This window comes from Coregonus clupeaformis, chromosome 13, assembly GCF_020615455.1.
Source record: "Coregonus clupeaformis isolate EN_2021a chromosome 13, ASM2061545v1, whole genome shotgun sequence".
Taxonomy (NCBI): Eukaryota; Metazoa; Chordata; class Actinopteri; order Salmoniformes; family Salmonidae; genus Coregonus; species Coregonus clupeaformis.
The window spans coordinates 51,764,735-51,786,032 of record NC_059204.1 but is presented as its reverse complement, the minus strand read 5'-3'; the positions used below and the strand labels follow the sequence as shown (position 1 = coordinate 51,786,032).

The 21,298-nt window shown below is 42.3% G+C and overlaps 1 protein-coding gene across 2 annotated transcripts; it reads right to left on the bottom strand.

Annotated features, from left to right (window-relative positions):
- Positions 1-6,691: 6,691 nt before the first annotated feature.
- Positions 6,692-19,754, bottom strand: ftr83 (finTRIM family, member 83). 2 transcript variants are annotated; one of them, XM_041894556.1, is made up of 9 exons: positions 19,733-19,754; positions 19,589-19,649; positions 18,139-18,779; positions 17,447-17,542; positions 16,923-17,156; positions 15,811-15,970; positions 15,572-15,628; positions 14,903-14,971; positions 6,692-7,435 (listed from the first exon to the last, which is right to left on the bottom strand). In XM_041894556.1, the coding sequence occupies exons 3-9, from the start codon at positions 18,727-18,729 to the stop codon at positions 6,906-6,908; spliced, it is 1,737 nt and encodes a 578-aa protein (XP_041750490.1). In that variant the 5' UTR covers positions 18,730-18,779; positions 19,589-19,649; positions 19,733-19,754; the 3' UTR covers positions 6,692-6,905. The 2 variants fall into 2 exon arrangements, with proteins under 2 accessions (XP_041750490.1, XP_041750491.1); XM_041894557.1 differs by lacking the exon at positions 19,589-19,649 and having other exon boundaries at positions 19,733-19,753.
- Between the last annotated feature and the right edge of the window lie 1,544 nt (positions 19,755-21,298).

Below are 21,298 nucleotides of genomic sequence, written 5' to 3'. Positions count from 1 at the left end.
TGATTTCTTAAATGGCAGGCTATAGTCTTGAAATAATAATAATAATAATATAGCCTAAATAATTCATTTTCGTTCCTTCTTACAGTACCTGACTTGCTCCTGACTGATTTAGAGTGAGTATGTTGTTTAAGAGCCTGTTGAAGTGTCGAACATCAATTGATAGTGACAGAATCACACATTACTTCCCAAGCAAAGTACATGTTGTTGTCTCCTCGGCCAAAGAAGGTTGTAGCACAGCCTCTGAATTTCATAGAGACAAACCAAATATATCCCATATGCATCGGAGTCACGTCTTTCCCCAGAATTCTACAGCTTGTTTCTAGCATTGCGGACTAAAGCATTGTTATAGATCGCTTTATATAATCACGTAAGCTAACAAGGGGTAGGCCTATGCTTTTTTGCGCATTCAAATTGTTTCCACCACCATTTTTCATATAATTAATTTTACTGACACAAAATATCCCACCTTGTCTAGCGTATTAGGTTTTGTCGACATTTGGAAAGTTTACCCCCAAATTTTCCATCAAGCCTGTTGTGACATTTTTTATCCAATGTGCACTTTACTCGCATAAAAAGGTTGGATGGAAACGTGGTTAGTGACTGACATAACATACCTTTTTTTATTTTTATTGCACCTTGTGTATTCAACTTTTCTAACACTGCTGCTCTCTCTCTTTCGCTCACTCGCTCTCTCTCTCACTCACTTACTCACACTGACAGAGAGTGAGTGACAGTGTGACTGTGAGAGAAAGTGAGTGAGTGAAATATATTGAGTGGGAGTGAGAGTGAGTGATTGACACTCACTCACTCACTCTGCCACTCACTCTCTACCTCTCTCCCTCACTACTTAGGAGCTGCTGTTCTCTCTCGCTCTCCCTCTCTCACGTCATACGTTTTTATTGCACTGTGTTTATCAATGATAAAAGATCATGCAAGTTCTTAAGTATACTATAAATATAATATCATTACACACTTATTAAAAGTGTACTTTAGTCAGTTTGTCTTTTAATATACTATAAATAAACTATCATCAACCTTCAATACACTTACTAAAAGTGTACTTTAAATTCATAGAATGAAAAACAAAGTATACTATATGCTCACTATCATTAAACACACTCATTAAAACTGTACTTCAATTTCAATCGCTTTAATTGTAATTTATTATATTCATTCAAAACTCTGCTTGTGGGTGATCAAGTACACTATAAGTATACAGTGCCTTGCAAAAGTATTCATACCCCTTGTTATTTCCCTTATTTCTTCAAATGTTATTGTGTTAAAAAGTGGGATTAACATTAATTTCATTGTCATTTGTTGTCAACAATGAACTCAAAGTACTCTGTAATGTCAAAGTAAAAACTAAATAATACAAATTAGATAACTACAATATAGTCATTGCATAAGAATTCAGCCCCTTTGTTAAGGCAAGCCTAAATTAGTTCAGGAGTAAAATGTGCCTTAACAAATCCCAGAATATGTTACATGGACTATGTGTGAAGGAATAGGGGTTGACATGATGTTTTTATGATTAACACTTCCTCTGTCCCCCATACAACATCTGTAAGGTCCCTCAGTCAAGTATTGAATTTCAAGCACAGATTCAACTACAAAGACCGGGGAGCCTTTTGAAAGCCTCATAAAAGGGCAGTGATTGATGGTAACAATATCAAATCAGACATTGAATATCTCTTTAAGCATGGTCAAGTGAATAACTATGCTGTGGATTATGTATTACACCACCAAGACATATCAAAGATACAGTCGTCCTTCTGAAATGAGCTGCAGGACAGGAATGAAACTGCTCAGGGATGTTACCATGAGGCCATTGGTGATTGTAAAACAGTTTCAGAGTTAAATGGCTGTGATAGGAGAAAACTGAGGATGGATCAACAACATTGTAGTGACTCCACAATCATGATTTAAATGACTGAGTGAAAAGAACAATACAAATATACAGAATAAAAAATATTCCAAAACATACATCTTGTATGCAACAAGGAACTAAAGTAATACTGCACAGCTGAGGAACATACAGTGAGGGAAAAAAGTATTTGATCCCCTGCTGATTTTGTATGTTTACCCACTGACAAAGACATGATCAGTCTATAATTTTAATAGTAGGTTTATTTGAACAGTGAGAGACAGAATAACCAAAAAATTCAGAAAAATGCATGTCAAAAATGTTATAAATTGATTTGCATTTTAATGAGGGAAATAAGTATTTGACCACTCTGCAAAACATGACTTAATACTTGCTGGCAAAACCCTTGTTGGCAATCACAGAGGTCAGACGTTTCTTGTGGTTGGCCACCAGGTTTGCACACATCTCAGGAGGGATTTTGTCCCACTCCTCTTTGCAGATCTTCTCCAAGTCATTAAGGTTTCGAGCCTGACGTTTGGCAACTCGAACCTTCAGCTCCCTCCACAGATTTTCTATGGGATTAAGGTCTGGAGACTGGCTAGGCCACTCCAGGACCTTAATGTGCTTCTTCTTGAGCCACTCCTTTGTTGCCTTGGCCGTGTGTTTTGGGTCATTGTCATGCTGGAATACCCATCCATGACTCATTTTCAATGCCCTGGCTGAGGGAAGGAGGTTCTCACCCAAGATTTGACGGTACATGGCCCCGTCCATCGTCCCTTTGATGCGGTGAAGTTGTCCTGTCCCCTTAGCAGAAAAACACCCCCAAAGCATAATGTTTCCACCTCCATGTTTGATGGTGGGAATGGTGTTCTTGGGGTCATAGGCAGCATTCCTCCTCCTCCAAACACGGCGAGCTGAGTTGATGCCAAAGAGCTCCATTTTGGTCTCATCTGACCACAACACTTTCACCCAGTTCTCCTCTGAATCATTCAGATGTTCATTGGCAAACTTCAGACGGGCATGTATATGTGCTTTCTTGAGCAGGGGGACCTTGCGGGCACTGCAGGATTTCAGTCCTTCACGGCGTAGTGTGTTACCAATTGTTTTCTTGGTGACTATGGTCCCAGCTGCCTTGAGATCATTGACAAGATCCTCCCGTGTAGTTCTGGGCTGATTCCTCACCGTTCTCATGATCATTGCAACTCCACGAGGTGAGATCTTGCATGGAGCCCCAGGCCGAGGGAGATTGACAGTTATTTTGTGTTTCTTCAATTTGCGAATAATCACACCAACTGTTGTCACCTTCTCACCAAGCTGCTTGGCGATGGTCTTGTAGCCCATTCCAGCCTTGTGTAGGTGTACAATCTTGTCCCTGGCATCCTTGGAGAGCTCTTTGGTCTTGGCCATGGTGGAGAGTTTGGAATCTGATTGATTGATTGCTTCTGTGGAAAGGTGTCTTTTATACAGTTAACAAGTTGAGATTAGGAACACTCCCTTTTAGAGTGTGCTCCTAATTTCAGCTCCTTACCTGTATAAAAGACACCTGGGAGCCAGAAATCTTTGTGATTGAGAGGTGGTCAAATACTTATTTCCCTCATTAAAATGCAAATCAATTTATAACATTTTTGACATGCGTTTTTCTGGAGTTTTTTGTTGTTATTCGGTCTCTCACTGTTCAAATAAACCTACCATTAAAATTATAGACTGATCATTTCTTTGTCAGTGGGCAAACATACAAAATCAGCAGGGGATCAAATACTTTTTTCCCCCCACTGTACTTCCTGAGAGTATACTTTTTTCATATTTCAAGAAAATATACTTACGTATATTTTCAAAAAAAGTATATTTAACTTAAATGTCCACTAAATATATTTAAAGTATTCTTTCAAAAATGCATGTGCACAAACATTTGCAATAAGGAACTAACGTAATACTGCACAGCTGAGGAACATAGTTCCTGAGTATACTTTTTTCATATTTCAAGAAAATATACTTACATATACTTTCAAAAAAAGTATATTTAACTTAAATGTCCACTAAATATATTTAAAATATACTTTCAAAATTGCATGTGCACAGCATCCTTTTCTGCAGCTGAAGTTTTGATTTATAATATGATATTCTTCCTCATAGTTTATTCTAATGTTTTGATGTTCATTTTCAAACTGAATAATGTTGTACTTTTAATAACACATTACAAATTACAATTTGTATGTTATTGAAATGTATTACCGTAATGTGAACAACTAAAGTGTGAAATGCCAATGTTGCACAGTTCTCAGAATTGTTACTTATAAAATTGCTGCTCCAGTCACAATTGCTATGTAAATAGCATGTTAACATTGGCTGAGAAGATTGTTATTACAATAGCTAATATGGTTAATGAGTAGAAATGTATTTGTAAAAGTATACTTGAAATTATAAATACACTTTTTGTAAAGAAAATACAGGAATTATAATTGAAATACCATTTGAGTATATTTCTAATTTATGAGAAATATACATAAAATGTATTTAAGGTGTATTCAAAGCATATTTGTTTTGCTCTTTGTCTAATATACTAAGAATACACAAAAGTACAAAAAAGTGTCCCAGTTTAGATCATTTTAAATGTATTTAATATACTTTAAATGCGAATAAAATACAAATGAAATGTACATTAAATGCATTAAATGTATTTAAATTGTTCCAATTTAGATAATTTAAATATACTTTAAATATGTTAATGAAGTATGATTTCTGTATATTTAAATATTTTTTTTTTCCCGCTTGAGTTTATACTGCAAAACTTTGTTTATGCATTGTTGAATGTACTTAGTTGTAGTGACATGTTTTGGGGATTTAGACATATATACAGTATCTATTATTTTGAATGCTAGAAAGTGAACAAAAGTATGTAATATATTAGATCAATAAAAACAAAGGCAATTAAAATACCTACTTTTATTACTAGTATAATGTGTCCCTATGTTTTACGTCATTGGTGTTATCGGCATGAAAATCACTCATTACGAAGATATACAAGGACCTTGAGCATTCCGTCCAGTGGCAAACTGTTATTGGGGGAGGGGTCTATATTAAAGACAATTATTAGCTAATCATACCCTTTAAGTATGTTATTTATTTGAGGATTCCATTGATAATTTGGTATCTAAATCCAAAGTGTCACTTGGTGTTATTCAATTTAAAGTGCCTTCAGAAAGTATGCACACCCCTTTAAATATTTTCACATTTTGTTGTGTTACAGCCTGAATTTAAAATGGATTAAATTGAGATGTTGTCACTGGCCTACACACAATACCCCATAATGTCAAAATGGAATTATGTTTTTCAAAATTTTTACTAATTAATACAAATTGAAAAGCTGAAATGTCTCAAGTCAATAAGTATTCAACCCCTTCGTTATGGCAAGCCGAAATAAGTTCAGGAGTAGACATTTGCTTAACAAGTCACATAATAAATCGCATGGACTCCCTCTGTGTGCAATAATTGTGTTTAACATGACTTTGAATGACTACCTCATCTCTGTAGGTCCCTCAGTCGAGCAGTGAATTTCAAACACAGGTTCAACCACAAAGACTAGGGAGGTTTTTCAATGTCTTGCAAAGAAGGGCACCTATTGGTAGATGGGTAAACATTTAATAAACAGACATTGAATATCCCTTTGAGCATGGTGAAGTTTTTAATTTCACTTTGGATGTTGAATCAATACACCCAGTCACTACAAAGATACAGGCGTCCTTCCTGACTCAGTTGCTGGAGAGGAAGGAAACTGCTCAGGGATTTAACCATTAGGCCATTGGTGACTTTAAAACAGGTAGAGTTTAATGGCTGAGAGGAGAACTGAAGATGGATGAACAACATTGTAGTTACTCCACAATACTAACCTAATTGACAGAGTGAACAAAAGGAAGCATGTACAGAAGAAAAATATTCCAAAACATGCATCCTGTTGGCAACAAGGCACTAAAGTAATACATAAAAAATATGGCAAAGCAATTAACTTTTTGTCCTGAATACAAAGTGTTTTGTTTGGGGCAAATCCAATACAACACATTACTGAGTACCAGTCCATATTTGCAAGCATATTGGTGGCTGCATCATGTTATGGTTATGCTTGTAATCGTTAAGGACTGTGGAGTTTTTTTTTATTAAAAAAAGCAGCGGAATGGAGCTAAGCACAGGCAAATTCCTAGAGGAAAACCTGGTTCTGTCTGCTTTCCACCAGACTCTGGGAGATGATTTCACCTTTCAGCAGAACAACAACCTAAAACACAAGGCCAAATCTTCACTGGAGTTACTTACCAAGAAGACAGTGATTGTTCCTGAGTGGCCAAGTTACAGTTTTGACTTAAATCTACTTGAAAATCTATGACAAGACCTGAAAATGGTTGTCTAGCAATGATCAACAATCAATTTGACAGAGCTTGAAGAATTTTGAAAAGAATAATGGGCAAATGTTGCACAATCCAAGTGTGGAAAGCTTTTAGAGACTTATTAAGAAAGACAAAGCTGTAATCGCTGCCAAAGGCATGCCCCCCCAAAAAAAAAAAAAGCTAAACAAGCTCTATTTGTGGCCTCTGGTACATTCTAATGCCTTGATTCCATCCAAAATACACAGCTAAATTATTGAATACTTTAACGACTTTACCTCCCAGATTGGTAAAATGAGTTGTGGTACTGAGTAGAAAGATGTAACTTTACATTTAAAATTACTGAAAATTCAGTGTTGTTTTGGATATCATCTAGGACTATTTTCTAAGTAAGAAAACCTTTAACATTAAACCGGTCTTGTCTTCAGATTAGTTATGAATTGGCACAATGACGTTTGTTCTTCAAATTGTGTATTTTATTGGCTCTGCTGCTGTGGAGTCTTAAGGTAAGGAAACCAATGTGTCATTTTGTGATTTGGCTGAACTATCCCTTTAAGTTTGGTCTGTCAATCAGTGTGTGGTTTCAGTCAAATTACAAATGCAGTTATATTATTTGAATCACAATACGTATGATGATTGATACATAGACAATCATAGGTAATATAATATTATGACAGCTGACGGATGGTGACCGCTGACTCATACCAGACCCAAAAGCCTGGGTAGACAGGCTCAGCGAAGGAGGCCTTGAAGCGGTGTATAAGAGACATGGTGTCCCCCACAGTGTAGAACGAGAGGGTGCCTGCTGAGTGGTCCAGGAAGACCCCTATCCTGGAGGAGTAGGGTGCGTTGATTTCCACCTGGTCTTTACTATACCGGGCGGAATAGCTGGAATCAGAGCAGAAGAGGCTCCAGGACTTGCGGTTGTAGCCGATGCGGCAGCTGTCCCCGTAGCCTACCCTCTTGATGCCCTTGTAGGTGACGCCCACGGAGGCCCCCTCTCCACTCCACTCCACCTCCCAGTAATAGGCACCTCCAGACAGGGGCTCTTTGCAGAGGACCTGGGGCAGGCAGTCAAACCTGGAGGCACTGTCAGCATAGTCCTGGGGTTCTCTCTTCAGGGCTGCCTTCTTGTTGCCTCTAGATAGGTACAGCTGGCGGTAGGCTGTGTTGGGGTCCAGGGTGAGAACGCAGGCATCTGAGAGAGGAGAGAGAGCAGGCATGATATGAGTGAGTGCCACTGTGTGAACTGTGAATGCTCTTCTTTCCTATGGGCTTGACCATTTAACCCTTATACAATCCTAGAAATTACAAGGTTAGTTATGGATGGTAAAGCTTTTGTTAAAACCAATATTATACAAAACCATGGCTGCATTTAGTCAGGCAGCCCAATTTTGATATCTTATTCACTAAATTGGTCTTTTGACCAATCAGATCAGCTCTGAAAAAGATCTGATGTGATTAGTCAAAAAGACCAATTAGTGGGAGGGGGGAAAAAAATAATAGAATTGTCCCAGATTTAAGTACCCTATCACATCCCAATATGAAATGTCAAAAAGGTCAGACGTCGTTACAACATAATTTTTCAAATACTATCAGTCATTCAAGTCAGCAAAGTGACCTTGAGTTTCACCAGGCAAACTTAGGGCGAGTAACGTAGCCTGGTCACAGATCGGTTTGTACTGTTTGCCAACTCCTCTGGTAATTCTCATGCATTGGCAAGGCAGGACAAACAGATCTGGGACCAGGACACCAGGCTATGATTTATGTGACCCTGCAGGATTGTAGTCGGTCTTATTAGATTTGTCCCGCATGTCCAGAACGGGGTTCATGACTTTCTCAATAACCATTTGGAATTCAGACAATATGCTGTTCAGAGAATCAAAAAAAAACATTAATAATTAATTTGGAGCATACACATTAATAAAGTACATCTTTCAATTATGGATACATTTAAGGAAAGTGATTCTGCCTTCTTGGTCTTCACCTTAACCTGCTTAGGCCTTCTTGGTATTCATCAAGGATTTCTCTGTACTTTGCGCCGTTAACTAACTCACCTCCTGGACTAGCTGGCGAGTAGCTATTAGCAACGGTATAGTTGTTTCACGCCTGAGAGTGCCTGTAATTACGCCAGCTGGCTGCCTACAATAATTACATACAATAACTGCCTACCATTCAGCTGTTTTCTTTCCTCATTGTCTGAACCGTTAACGTTAGGTAGCAAGTGGCTACTGTGCTTGAAATTTAGCTAGCTTGTTGCTACCTGGATAGCAACTAGTAAACAATAGCTGGAACGACCGAGCGAACAGACGCGAACTGGCTGAGTCAATTTAGTGGCTTGCTTTGCACTTGGCTAGCTAACAGTAGCTGCTAGGGGTAAGTCATAACCTACACTTGTGTTTTGTTTTTTATATATTGATAGCCCGAGTCGCTCAAGGAATTCGGGACATGGGTGACTAGTTAACGTTAGTCTGGCTCTCTCTGTGTGTTCGTGCATGAAAGGAGGGGTTCTTCTTTGTCTGAAAGCAATGGCTAGCTAGTTTGCTAACTATTCTAGCTAACTAACTGGCTGAATAAGTTGACGGACTCGCTCAAGCTGTCGGGACTAACCCACAACGTTAGACACGGACACGAACGATCTGCTTGCATGTTGATACACTGGTGGTTGTTGTGGCTGAGTATTGGCGCTAAACCCTGCTGTTGGAGACCGGCATGCTAGCTGGCTGTGGCGTCTCATGACGAGGTGGTGCCAGGACGTTTTTTTTTTTTTCTCCACGGAATAATACTGCACCTAGTTAGCTAGCTGAATAAACTAGGTTAGTCTATTCCTAGAAAACATTGAACCGCTGTAGTTTACAACAATTATAGTTTCTGAGGTGGAAGTTGGGAGAGTTATATTTGGGAGTTGTGGTGAGGGAGGCCCCGCTCTCTCCTTTCCCAGATGTTTAGGTCATTTTATTCCGATCTCCTCTGCATTATTGTAGCCATCTGCTGCAGCCTGTCAACTATGCCTCTGCCTATCCCTGTTCTCTCCTCTCCGCACAGGCTACACAAACGCCTCACACCGCGTGGCTGCTGCCTCTCTAACCTGGTGGTCCCTGCACGCACGACCCACGTGGAGTTCCAGGTCTCAGGCAGCCTCTGGAACTGCCGTTCTGCTGCCAACAAGGCAGACTTCATCCCAGCCTATGCTACCCTCCAGTCCCTCGACTTCTTGGCGCTGACGGAAACATGGATTACCACAGAAAACACTGCTACTCCTGCTGCTCTCTCCTCGTCTGACCATGTGTTCTCGCATACCCCGAGAGCATCTGGTCAGCGGGGTGGTGGCACAGGAATCCTCATCTCTCCCAAGTGGACATTCTCAAATTTTTCCCCTGACCCATCTGTCTATCTCCTCATTTGAATTCCATGCTGTCACAGTCACTAGCCCATTTAAGCTTAATATCCTTGTCATCTATCGCCCTCCAGGTTCCCTTGGAGAGTTCATCAATGAGCTTGACGCCTTGATAAGTTCCTTTCCTGAGGATGGCTCACCCCTCACAGTTCTGGGGGATTTCAACCTCCCTACGTCTACATTTGACTCATTTCTCTCCGCCTCCTTTCCACTCCTCTCCTCTTTTGACCTCACCCTCTCACCGTCCCCCCCCTACTCACAAGGCAGGCAATACGCTTGACCTCATCTTTACTAGATGCTGTTCTTCTACTAATCTCACTGCAACTCCCCTCCAAGTCTCCGACCACTACTTTGTATCCTTTTCTCTCTCCCTCTCCTCCAACACTACTCACTCTGCCCCTACACAGATGGTAATGCGCCGTCGCAACCTTCGCTCTCGCTCTCTCTCTCTCTCCCGCTACTCTCTCCTCTTCCATCCTATCATCTCTTCCCTCTGCTCAATCCTTCTCCCTCCAATCTCCTGATTCTGCCTCCTCAACCCTCCTCTCCTCCCTTTCTGCATCCTTTGACTCTCTATGTCCCCTATCCTCCCGGCCGGCTCGGTCCTCCCCTCCTGCTCCGTGGCTTGATGACTCATTGCGAGCTCACAGAACAGAGCTCCGGGCATCTGAGCGGAAATGGAAGAAAACTAGACTCCCTGCAGACCTGGCATCTTTTAACTCCCTCCTCTCTACATTTTCTTCATCTGTTTCTGCTGCTAAGGCCACTTTCTACCACTAAATTCCAAGCATCCGCCTCTAACCCTAGGAAGCTCTTTGCCACATTCTCCTCCCTGCTGAATCCCCCCCTCCCTCTCTGTGGATGACTTCGTCAACCATTTTGAAAAGAAGGTTGACGACATCCGATCCTCGTTTGTTAAGTCAAATGACACTGCTGGTCCTGCTCACACTGCCCTACCCTATGCTTTGACTTCTTTCTCCCCTCTCTCTCCAGATGAAATCTTGCGACTTGTGACGGCAGGCCGCCCAACAACCTGCCCGCTTGACCCTATCCCCTCCACTCTTCTCCAGACCATCTCCGGTGACCTTCTCCCTTACCTCACCTCGCTGATCAACTCATCCTTGACCGCTGGCTATGTCCCTTCCGTCTTCAAGAGAGCGAGAGTTGCACCCCTTCTCAAAAAACCAACACTCGATCCCTCTGATGTCAACAACTACAGACCAGTATCCCTTCTTTCTTTTCTCTCCAAAACTATTGAGCGTGCCGTCTTTAGCCAACTCTCTTGCTATCTCTCTCAGAATGACCTTCTTGATCCAAACCAGTCAGGTTTCAAGACTGGTCATTCAACTGAGACTGCTCTTCTCTGTGTCACAGAGGCTCTCCGCACTGCTAAAGCTAACTCTCTCTCTCCTCTGCTCTTGTCCTTCTAGACCTGTCGGCTGCCTTTGATTCTGTGAACCATCAGATCCTCCTCTCCACCCTCTCCGAGCTGGGCATCTCCGGCGCGGCTCACTCTTGGATTGCGTCCTACCTGACCGGTCGCTCCTACCAAGTGGCGTGGCGAGAAGCTGTCTCCGCACCGCGTGCTCTCACCACTGGTGTCCCCCAGGGCTCAGTTCTAGGCCCTCTCCTATTCTCGCTATACACCAAGTCACTTGGCTCTGTCATACCCTCACATGGCCTCTCCTATCATTGCTACGCTGACGACACACAACTAATCTTCTCCTTTCCCCCTTCTGATAACCAGGTGGCTAATCGCATCTCTGCATGTCTGGCAGACATCAGTATGGATGACGGATCACCACCTCAAGCTGAACCTCGGCAAGACGGAGCTGCTCTTCCTCCCGGGGAAGGACTGCCCGTTCCATGATCTCGCCATCACGGTTGACAACTCCGTTGTGTCCTCCTCCCAGAGTGCGAAGAGCCTTGGCGTGACCCTGGACAACACCCTGTCGTTCTCCGCTAACATCAAGGCAGTGACCCGATCCTGTAGGTTCATGCTCTACAACATTCGGAGAGTACGACCCTGCCTTACACAGGAAGCGGCACAGGTCCTAATCCAGGCACTTGTCATCTCCCGTCTGGATTACTGCAACTCGCTGTTGGCTGGGCTCCCTGCCTGTGCCATTAAACCCCTACAACTCATCCAGAATGCCGCAGCCTGTCTGGTGTTCAACCTTCCCAAGTTCTCTCACGTCACCCGCTCCTCCGCACACTCCACTGGCTTCCAGTTGAAGCTCGCATCTGCTACAAGACCATGGTGCTTGCCTACGGAGCTCTGAGGGGAACGTCACCTCCGTACCTTCAGGCTCTGATCAGTCCCTACACCCAAACGAGGGCACTGCGTTCATCCACCTCTGGCCTGCTGGCTTCCCTACCTCTGCGGAAGCATAGCTCCCGCTCAGCCCAGTCAAAACTGTTCGCTGCTCTGGCACCCCAATGGTGGAACAAGCTCCCTCACGACGCCAGGAAAGCGGAGTCACTCACCACCTTCCGGAGACATTTGAAACCCCACCTCTTTAAGGAATACCTGGGATAGGATAAAGTAATCCTTCTACCCCCCCCTTTACTCCAACCCCCCCCAAATAAAATAAATATTTGTAAAGTGGTTATCCCACTGGCTATAAGGTGAATGCACCTATTTGTAAGTCGCTCTGGATAAGAGCGTCTGCTAAATGACATAAATGTAAATAAATGTTAATCTTTCCCCTCGATCCTGACTAGTCTCCTAGTCCCTGCCTCTGAAAAACATCCCCACAGCATGATGCTGCCACCACCATGCTTCACAGTAGGGATGGTATTGGTTTCCTCCAGACGTGACGTTTGGCATTCAGGCCAAAGACTTCAATCTTGGTTTCATCAGACCAGAGAATCTTGTTTCTCATGGTCTGAAAGTCCTTTAGGTGCCTTCTGGCAAACTCCAAGCGGGCTGTCATGTGCCTTTTACTGAGGAGTGGCTTCCGTCTGGCCACACTACCATAAAGGCCTGATTGATGGAGTGCTGCAGAGATGGTTGCCCTTCTGGAAGGTTCTGCCATCACCACAGAGGAACTCTGGAGCTCTGTCAGAGTGACCATTGGGTTCTTGGTCACCTCACTGTCCCTTCTCCCCCGATTGCACAGTTTGGCCGGGCGTCCACCTCTATGAAGAGTCTTGGTGGTTTCAAACTTCTTCCATTTAAGAATAATGGATGCCACTGTGTTCTTGGGGACCTTCAATGCTGCAGACATTTTTTGGTACCCTTTCCCAGATCTGTGCGTTGACAAAATCCTGTCTCGGAGCTCTACGGACAATTCCTTCGACTTCATGCCTTGGTTTTTGCTCTGACATGCACGGTCAAGTGTGGGACCTTATATAGACCGGTGTGTGCCTTTCCAAATCATGTCCAATCAATTGAATTTACCACAGGTGGACTCTAATCAAGTTGTTTTAACATCTCAAGGATGATCAATGGAAACAGGATGCACCCAAGCTCAATTGAGTCTCATAGCATAGGGTCTGAAGACTTATGTAAATAAGGTTTGTTATTTGTGTGTAATACATTTGCAAACATAAAAAAAACACCTGTTTTCGCTTTTTCATTATGGGGTATTGTGTGTAGCTTGATGAGGAAACATTTTCATTTAATCAATTTTAGAATAAGGCTGTAACGTAACAAAATGTGGAAAAAGGGAAGGGGTCTGAATACTTTCTGAAACAACTTTTAGAAAGCTCATATTCTGCGCTAGCCATTAAAAGTATCGTCCACAGATCTAAGTGAATCTGAACAACCCTTTAACTGGAACAGAGTATGGAAAAATATGACCTTGGCATCCCATAATCCATCAATTTATACATTAAGTTTGTTCAGACTGTATTTAACACCAAGGAAAACTTTTATGATGAAATTGGCCCCACTCCCAAACTGCTCACCGTGTCCCCTAAATCAGGTAGGCACATTCCTTCACATGATGTGGGAGTGCCCTGCAGTTAATTGCTTCTGGGACAAAGTTACACAATTCATTTCAAAGTGCATGAATGTAAATATTCAATCTGCTATGTTACTTAACGACGATAGCTCCTTGAATCTCTCAGACGATTACTGCTGGCAGTAAAAGCATCCTCAGTTAACAAGTAACCTTGGATGTTTAGGGGGGTGGGCACTGACAACTAACCTGTGTTGCAAGATGGGGTGGAAAACATGGTTACATACCAATTTTACTATTACAAAATCCTTTTTGATCAATATAATTTCTGTATGTATTTCCTTTTTTTGTGGCAGCCCATGGGTACATGTTATATAAACTGAATATATGAATTAATATTGTACCTGTAAACCCCCCAACAAAGAAAATGACAAAAACAATTCAAACTTGGTCCAAAAATAAATGTGACCCTGCAGGACAGGTGTGCACCAGCATGCAGGTAGAGTAGGACAGCTAGCTAACGTACTATACACTTAGTTCACCTGGCTGTGCTGCTGTGTGCATCTGCAGCCCCTCAGCCAGGTCAGAACTGGTGGTACTCTCTGTGGCCACGGCGAGGCGACCGACCACTTGGCCCATCTGGTCTGGGAGATCGACCACTTGGCCTATCATCTGGAATACCACCGGAGGCAGAGCCATTTATTTACATGTACGGCTTGGACCAAAGTTATTCAAATCTGCTTGTGACTGATTTAGAGGTTAATCTGATGCTCCGAGTACGTTTCCCTTTCTGCCCAGTACGCACTTCTATTCTATACCTTGAGCAGGTTTTAAACTTGCTGAAGCTGTAGTTTCCAATAGTTGTAGTAGTCAAATGGAATACAAATCTAATACAAGTCTTACACATGGATTATTTCCCCATAATTTGCACCACAGAGAGGGATTTTAATAGACATGTCAAGTAATATAGCTTAGAAAGATTTGCCAACAAAAAGCTGTGCTGATTAGAATTTCAAAAGCGATGTCATTCTGTATAACTCACACCCCTTTCATAAACCTATACTCCCACTCACCACAGTAAACCGGTATAAAGTTCATTCAGCATGCCCACTTACAAACCTAGTATCTAAGGAATGTGGTAAGACTACTCCCATTGCAGCACTAGCCTGTTTCCATGTGGGCTGGGCACCAGGTAGTATTTTAGACTAACTCCTGTCTTTATAGTGGTTTTAATGCAATTTATGTACAGTAGCTCACACTTAAATAGTATGAGTAATGATATGGCCCTAGAATGAACCCTCAGTCCTATAGTATTTGATTTGGTAAGTATAGTCTCAGAAGGAGAATCATTAAGTAGACATACATTTCAGGAAGTCCTCTCTGTACTGCGGCTCCTGGCTTGGAGTCTTGTACACGGCAGCAACACCATCAACTACAAAGAAAAGGAAATGCAAAAAATTAAAATAAAAAAAATATCATATTTGGATTGTACAATATTGCATGCATGGAAATGTACTTTACAATCTTGAGATTTGTGTTTCGGATACCCCAAAAAAACCTACGTTAATGACTAGGTGTGTGTTTGTGTAGAACTGCTTTATGTGTGTGGCGTTCTAAGAGAGTTAACTTATCAGCCAATGTAAATATTCAAGGTCACTTGCACCACCACCGGACCTTTGAGTGCCCTCTAATAAAGATAAAGGTGCTCAGACCACTTTACTATTATAACAATACTAGAGGAACCATTTTGTTTTCTTAGGCACTGCAGAGCAAGAAGGAAATTATAAATCACTCAAGGAGCCATTTGAAATTCAGATTATGCTGTGACTGCCCTGTGAAAATGTAATTACTGAAATTTAGCTACAACACAAGGCAAGCCCATATTTCCTCAGCAACCACCTAACTATGTTGTTTGGGCGTTTGGTGGGGGTCTGGGGGAGTGGTGGGGTCGATATTCTTGTTTTTGAACTAATACCATTCCAAGTATTTTCCCAAATGAGATCAGTGGGGAGTTTCATGTTGATTGACTCACCTTTCACACTCGTTCTCCTTTTAGCTTCATCCAGTTGGCAGAAAGGCATTTTGTTCACTGAAAGAGGAACAATTCTGGTTGAGTAAATATGCTCTTTAAGAATTTACTGAAACATTTCCAAGTTCATGGTTTTAAAAAGAACAAAAGCCTGGGGTTTAATCTAGCTCTAGGATCTACATAATACATTCAGCATTGGCAGTAACTGACTGAAGTTACAGTGCATTATCTCACTGCCTCACCAGCCTTGGCCACTTTGACCAGCTCTTCATTGCTGATGTCATGGAGGTGGATCTTCATCTCAGAGACAGCCTTGGTGACGGGGCCGAAGGAGAAGTAGGGGTTCACTGAGACTGTGGGCAGCTCCTCAGCCTCCGTCTGGGCGATCAGCATGTGGTAGCTCTACAGAAGACAGGAGACAGTTAGATGTGGGAATGGATGAGGACAGACACACCCTCTTTTCAATGACACATTCCTCATTTGAATTGGCTCGGGTCATTTCCTTGCTTCATAGCCCAATTATAGACAGGTTGGTTGTTTAGCAACAAAACCGACTTGTGCACAACAATGGGTCAAAACAGACTGGGTTGGCTTAGATTGTTGACATGTACATTATTTAGTCTCCACAATTGTCTCAAATGCATCATTACATTGTTGGTTAGCTAGCGAATCTTTGCCATATTAGCATAGACGTGACATCAAAGCAAGACATGGTATCCAGAAAAAAGATAAAACTAGCCAGCTACGAGTCCCCACATTGCAGCTTCTTGTCATTGTTGCTTGCCATCTGGCCATCCAGAATCACAATAACACACGGCCTTCTGCTCCATTGTAGCCTAGCGGTTAAGAGCATTAGGCCAGTAACCGAAATGTTGCCAGTTCAAATCCTGAGCCAACTAGGTGACAAATCGGTCAATGTGCCCTTGAACAAGGCACTTAACCCAAATTGTGCCTGTAAGTCGCTCTGATAAGAGCATCTGCTAAATTACTAAAATGTAAATGTTTTTGTGACGTTGTCTAACCTATCTATGAATTCTGGTTATGTTGGGGTGATGAGCTGGGCGGGCCACTCAAAAATGAGATGTATAGTTTTAAAATTGCTTGTGTCATTCCTTGGCTTGAGCCCAAATATTATCGTAGTTGTTTTAGGGTGAGGGGTGTTAGACTTTTTAAAGGCCGAGGGTACTTAGCACCTCTGAACGTCATTTACAAACCGAGCGCTCACATATTTGACATGCGTGTCAAATTGTCAGTCAGACATCTACAGACGGTGGTCCCTAAAACAAAGTGCACTGAACAATCGGAAGACAAATGCTAGATCCACAGTCGGTGCGATGTGCGAGCCTTTAGTCACCTGGATGAAGTGGATGTGGTCCTCCGTGCGTGACAGCTGTGTGATCTCGTTGTCTCGCTTCTTGAGGTCAGCGATCTCGTGGGTCAAACGCTCTAGGTGACCCTCAGCGTTGTTCAGCGCTGCCCTCTTATTGGAGGAGATTAGCTTGGTCATTTCCTGTTGCATCCTCTCGATGGAACGCATCATGTCACCAAACAACTTCTCACACTCCTGCATAGCCCTCTGGGCTGAGCTCTGGAGAGAAAAGGGGCACACTTAAATGGGCATGCTGTTAAAATCTCTGTTAAGCATTTGGTTGTACCAATACACCCAGGTGGTCAGTCATAATGGAATGATATTGGTGATGTATTGATATTTGGGATTAGGGAATCTCTTGGTGGGAAAATAGAATTTGTCTATCCAGGACACACATTAGAAATATGCACTGTGAGTACATCTACAGTATGTTTAGTATGACTTAACAGTACATTGTAATTGTGTGATTTCACAACCTACTGTATTTTCGGTGTTCTAGAGACATGTACCTTGAGTGAATCCACAGCTTGTTTCAGCTCCTCCATCTGCTTAAGCCTCTCATGGATCCTCTCCTGGATCTCTGCCTGGGTGGCACCCAGACGTTGCTGTGGATGGAGGACACAGGACGTCAGTGACATAGCCCCACAAGTCAGACAGTTGTTTCCAAAATATTCCATATACTGAGCAACCCAAATGCTACAGACAGAAATCAAGGCTGAGTGAAGTGGCGTCTTTTTCCTCCCCATTCACGTAATTTTAAAATGGCCTTCAATATGCATTATTATAATGTGCATTAGGTTCAGACAATACAGTAATATAATCTAGCCAGCATGAGTAGTAGTTCTTGGAAGAGAGGTTTGGTTGCAACGCCCCACCCCACACACATTTACAGCAACTACTTTCACTCATGTGTGTGGGTCTAACTGATCGCCTGAAGTATTTGTTTTAGGGGCTTGGCTGATACTAGCTACTCTATTCCAACAATCAACCTGTCGCTCTCAGTCACACAACTGCAGTCAATGGGCTACAGAAACCTTATGGTTTTGAAGAGGCAAATTATTGAAAAGCCTAGAAAAAACATCCCCGGCCCCCACCCCCACCCCACCCAGTTACACGAATTGCTTTGTCATTTAACAATACAGAATGTAAACTACTTCAAAGCGACATAACGTTTTTTATTTATCATGCAAAGCAGTTTTACCTGTTCTTCTGACCTCTCCTGTTCAGCAGATACCATGTCGTGACCTTTGTGCTCCTTCACGGTGCACAGAACACAGATACACATCTGGTCAGTCTTGCAGAAGAGCTCCAGACCCTTCTGATGCTGGGGGCAAATCTGCCTGTCCAGGTGGCCGATCTCATCCACCAGCTTGTGCCTCTTGAAGGCAGGGTTCTCATAGTGGGGCTTTAGATGCCTCTCACAGTAGGATGCCAGGCACATCAAGCATGTCTTGATGGCTTTGTGCTTCTTCCCAATACAGATATCACATCCCACATCTTGCGGTCCGGCGTAGTTGTAGTCTGGGTCTGGAGGTGGAGGAGGGTAGGCCTCGGACATCCTGGGATGGGAGTGGGTCGAGTGTGAGGAGGAGCGGGAGGTCTGGTGGCGGCGCGGGGTGGGTCTCTTGTTGTAGGTGACCCGACACTGTGGACAGTTGTAGGAACCGGTGTGGTCAGCGTGGTCCCAGTAGGTCTTCAGGCAGATGGAGCAGAAGATGTGGCCGCACGGGATGGAGACTGGGTCCCTCAGGTCTTCCTTACACAGATGGCAGATCTCCTGGTCAGTAGACATGGGGCTGGACAGACGCAGCCTGGTTCTGTTAGGCTCTTGGTAGAAGTAGGCTAAAGACAAAGTGAGACTTAAATATTCGGTCTGTCCTGTCCGTCAGGTCTGAGGCAAAGTGAGTCACAGGTGCTTCCGCAGCATGTTATATAGAGTAATCAGTCAGGGAGGGAAGGAAACTAAACTGGTTAAGCAGAAACTAGTAAAAAGTGGGTGGGGCCAGGTGAGGACAGAATGTAAATGGCACCACCCATCAATCAGGAAGAGGAGCGTGAATACTAAAAGTGAGAGGAATGATTGAAACTTGTGACCTCAGGATGCAACTTTGTTTTGACAGTACTGCAAATAGATACTGTAGTTACAAATGTGGTTTCCATCAGGGACTCTACCCCAGACATAGCTCACATTTTGACCCTTATGTATTTGTTTATGCAGTGCAATATTTTTATTTAATGTGATATAAAACACGGTTCACTGCACACAGTTAAGATAAATGTCACATTGAATTTCCCTGCACATCTAATAATTAAGACAAAAAACAAAAACAAGTCACACGACTTCATATCTAATGAAGTACCAACATCAGTTGTATACAAGTGATTCGTTTCTTTAATAAGTCACACTGCAAAAGGGTAAACTTTTGGCCTAACCTACTAAATGACAAGATAATATCTCAGGTTATGGGAAGTGGTTTGTCAAATTTTTTAAAATACAACTGTTTCAATACTAAAAACAAAGGACAAGAATCAGCAGTTGGCGTTGCCTTTTTATCAACACCACAATTACAAAATATGCCATTAGAATCTTTACCATTAACTCACAATAAAGTTTGCAGAGGTTACTTGAAAATGTTTTGAAGTAAACTTACAAATACGGCATCTTTACTTTCACACTAGTTCTAAAGTCTGGCCCAAAGTATCCATCAACACCTAGACAATGGCAAAATATGTTAGATACATTATATACACAATTTCCATCATACAAGTAGATTTGCAGATCAGTTAATACCTACCTTCAACATAACAGAATCTCAGGTAAGATGGCTTTCAAAATGGCTGATTCCGTTTCCCTTTTATAGGGTTACAGAGGAATTCATTACTGCCACTTAGTGGTAGACCTCTAACAAGGTCCTACCTGTTACAATATTTTAAACATGAAACACATTCTTCTAAAATGCATTATAATTTTAAATGTACTTTCTGTCAGTTCATGGAAACAAAAAAGATCAATGACCATTAATCTCAAATGTCATAGGGAAGAAATATTTTTGGCTCAGGGGGCATGGGGTGGGGGCATGTTTTTGCATGTAAGAATTGTCCATAGTGAGATGAATCTGAATCTGTCAACATCGTCACTGATAAATGTGGCCCCTAATTCAGGAGTTTGGCTTCAGAGTATTGCTGCTGGTTGATAGCATCCAGCCTGTAGTGAGGGCATGGCTGTGGGGAAGGGTTGATGTGATGGATGCCCACTCTGGCCCAGGTACACACTGACCTCTTGGCACAGAGAGGCAAAGCCTGGCTGCAAATCAAAGAGGGGAGGGTAAAGAAGACTTATCTTTAGAGTGACTAAAGACAGAACTATTCCCCTCGCCCTTCCGCTATAAATAATGTAGGCTGGTTGTTTATTTTACAACATTTCACACCTTTTAGTAACGTGCAGATCTGTTGGGTTAACTACAAGATACTTCAGGAGAGTTATCTGTCAAGTGTTGTGCAAAACTGTATTGTCAGGGCCTAAGATTTTGAGTAAAATATGATTTCCTCAGGGTTAGAAATCTAGTTTTGTGAAATGTGTCATTTTACTTTTAGCTTCATTGACTCTCACACTCCACTGAGCCACTGGAATCTGGCTTGAGCAACAGGAAGGGACTTGCAATAGGTGTTCATCGTCCTGCTATGCAGTTGAGAGCAGTTAATTATCAACTGTTCATTTCCCATTTCCCTTCCACTCATTTCCTCTCAATCCAAATCTTGATTCCAATTGGAATTATTTATTAATTTTTTATGCAAAAGAGCTGAGAGATATCAACATTGTAGGCAAAAAAAATGCTAACTTTTCCTCCATATTTCTCTTCTTCACATCAGCCTAAAGACTCCTCCGTCTATTCCAATATGGCTGTCAGCTTGTCAGCTCTGTGGTTTCAGGGTTGTTAAAAATGAAGAATGGAATGTGACCAGGCCAGATGGCCTAGATAACACCAGGGTCAAAAGGGGCTGCTTAAAGAAAGTCCATTGTGTTAGTCAGAGCATAGTGGCTATATTCTACACACATGATGTCATTGTTATAGGGTCTGCAAGTCATCCTAAACAAGTACTGTAGCTGACATGCTACTCACAAAATGTCCAGTGTCATATTTGACGAGATGGTTGCAAGAGATTATTGCACAAGAGTTGATGTGGTCAGTTTTTTTGCGCTGTAGAATGTAGGTAGAGGTTGAACTCTCTTGTCAGTTGACACTGCAGTAGATTTAACCTGAAATGGCCCCAGGGCCAGGGAAATTACAACATGATGAATATTTGCCAAGCAATTCATCTTATTAGTTCTAGATATTTAAAAAACAGATTCTTTACAACTC

What these genes read in the sequence shown, in the direction of transcription:
- ftr83 (XM_041894556.1), bottom strand. Translation starts at nt 18,729, where the DNA reads ATGTCTACTGACCAGGAGATCTGCCATCTGTGTAAGGAAGACCTGAGG. An exon ending in AAGCTGTGGATTCACTCAAG is followed by an intron (nt 17,157 to 17,446) that starts GTACATGTCTCT and finishes TTTTCTCTCCAG; the next exon opens with AGCTCAGCCCAGAGGGCTAT. An exon ending in AAGGAGAACGAGTGTGAAAG is followed by an intron (nt 14,972 to 15,571) that starts GTGAGTCAATCA and finishes TTTTCTTTGTAG; the next exon opens with TTGATGGTGTTGCTGCCGTG.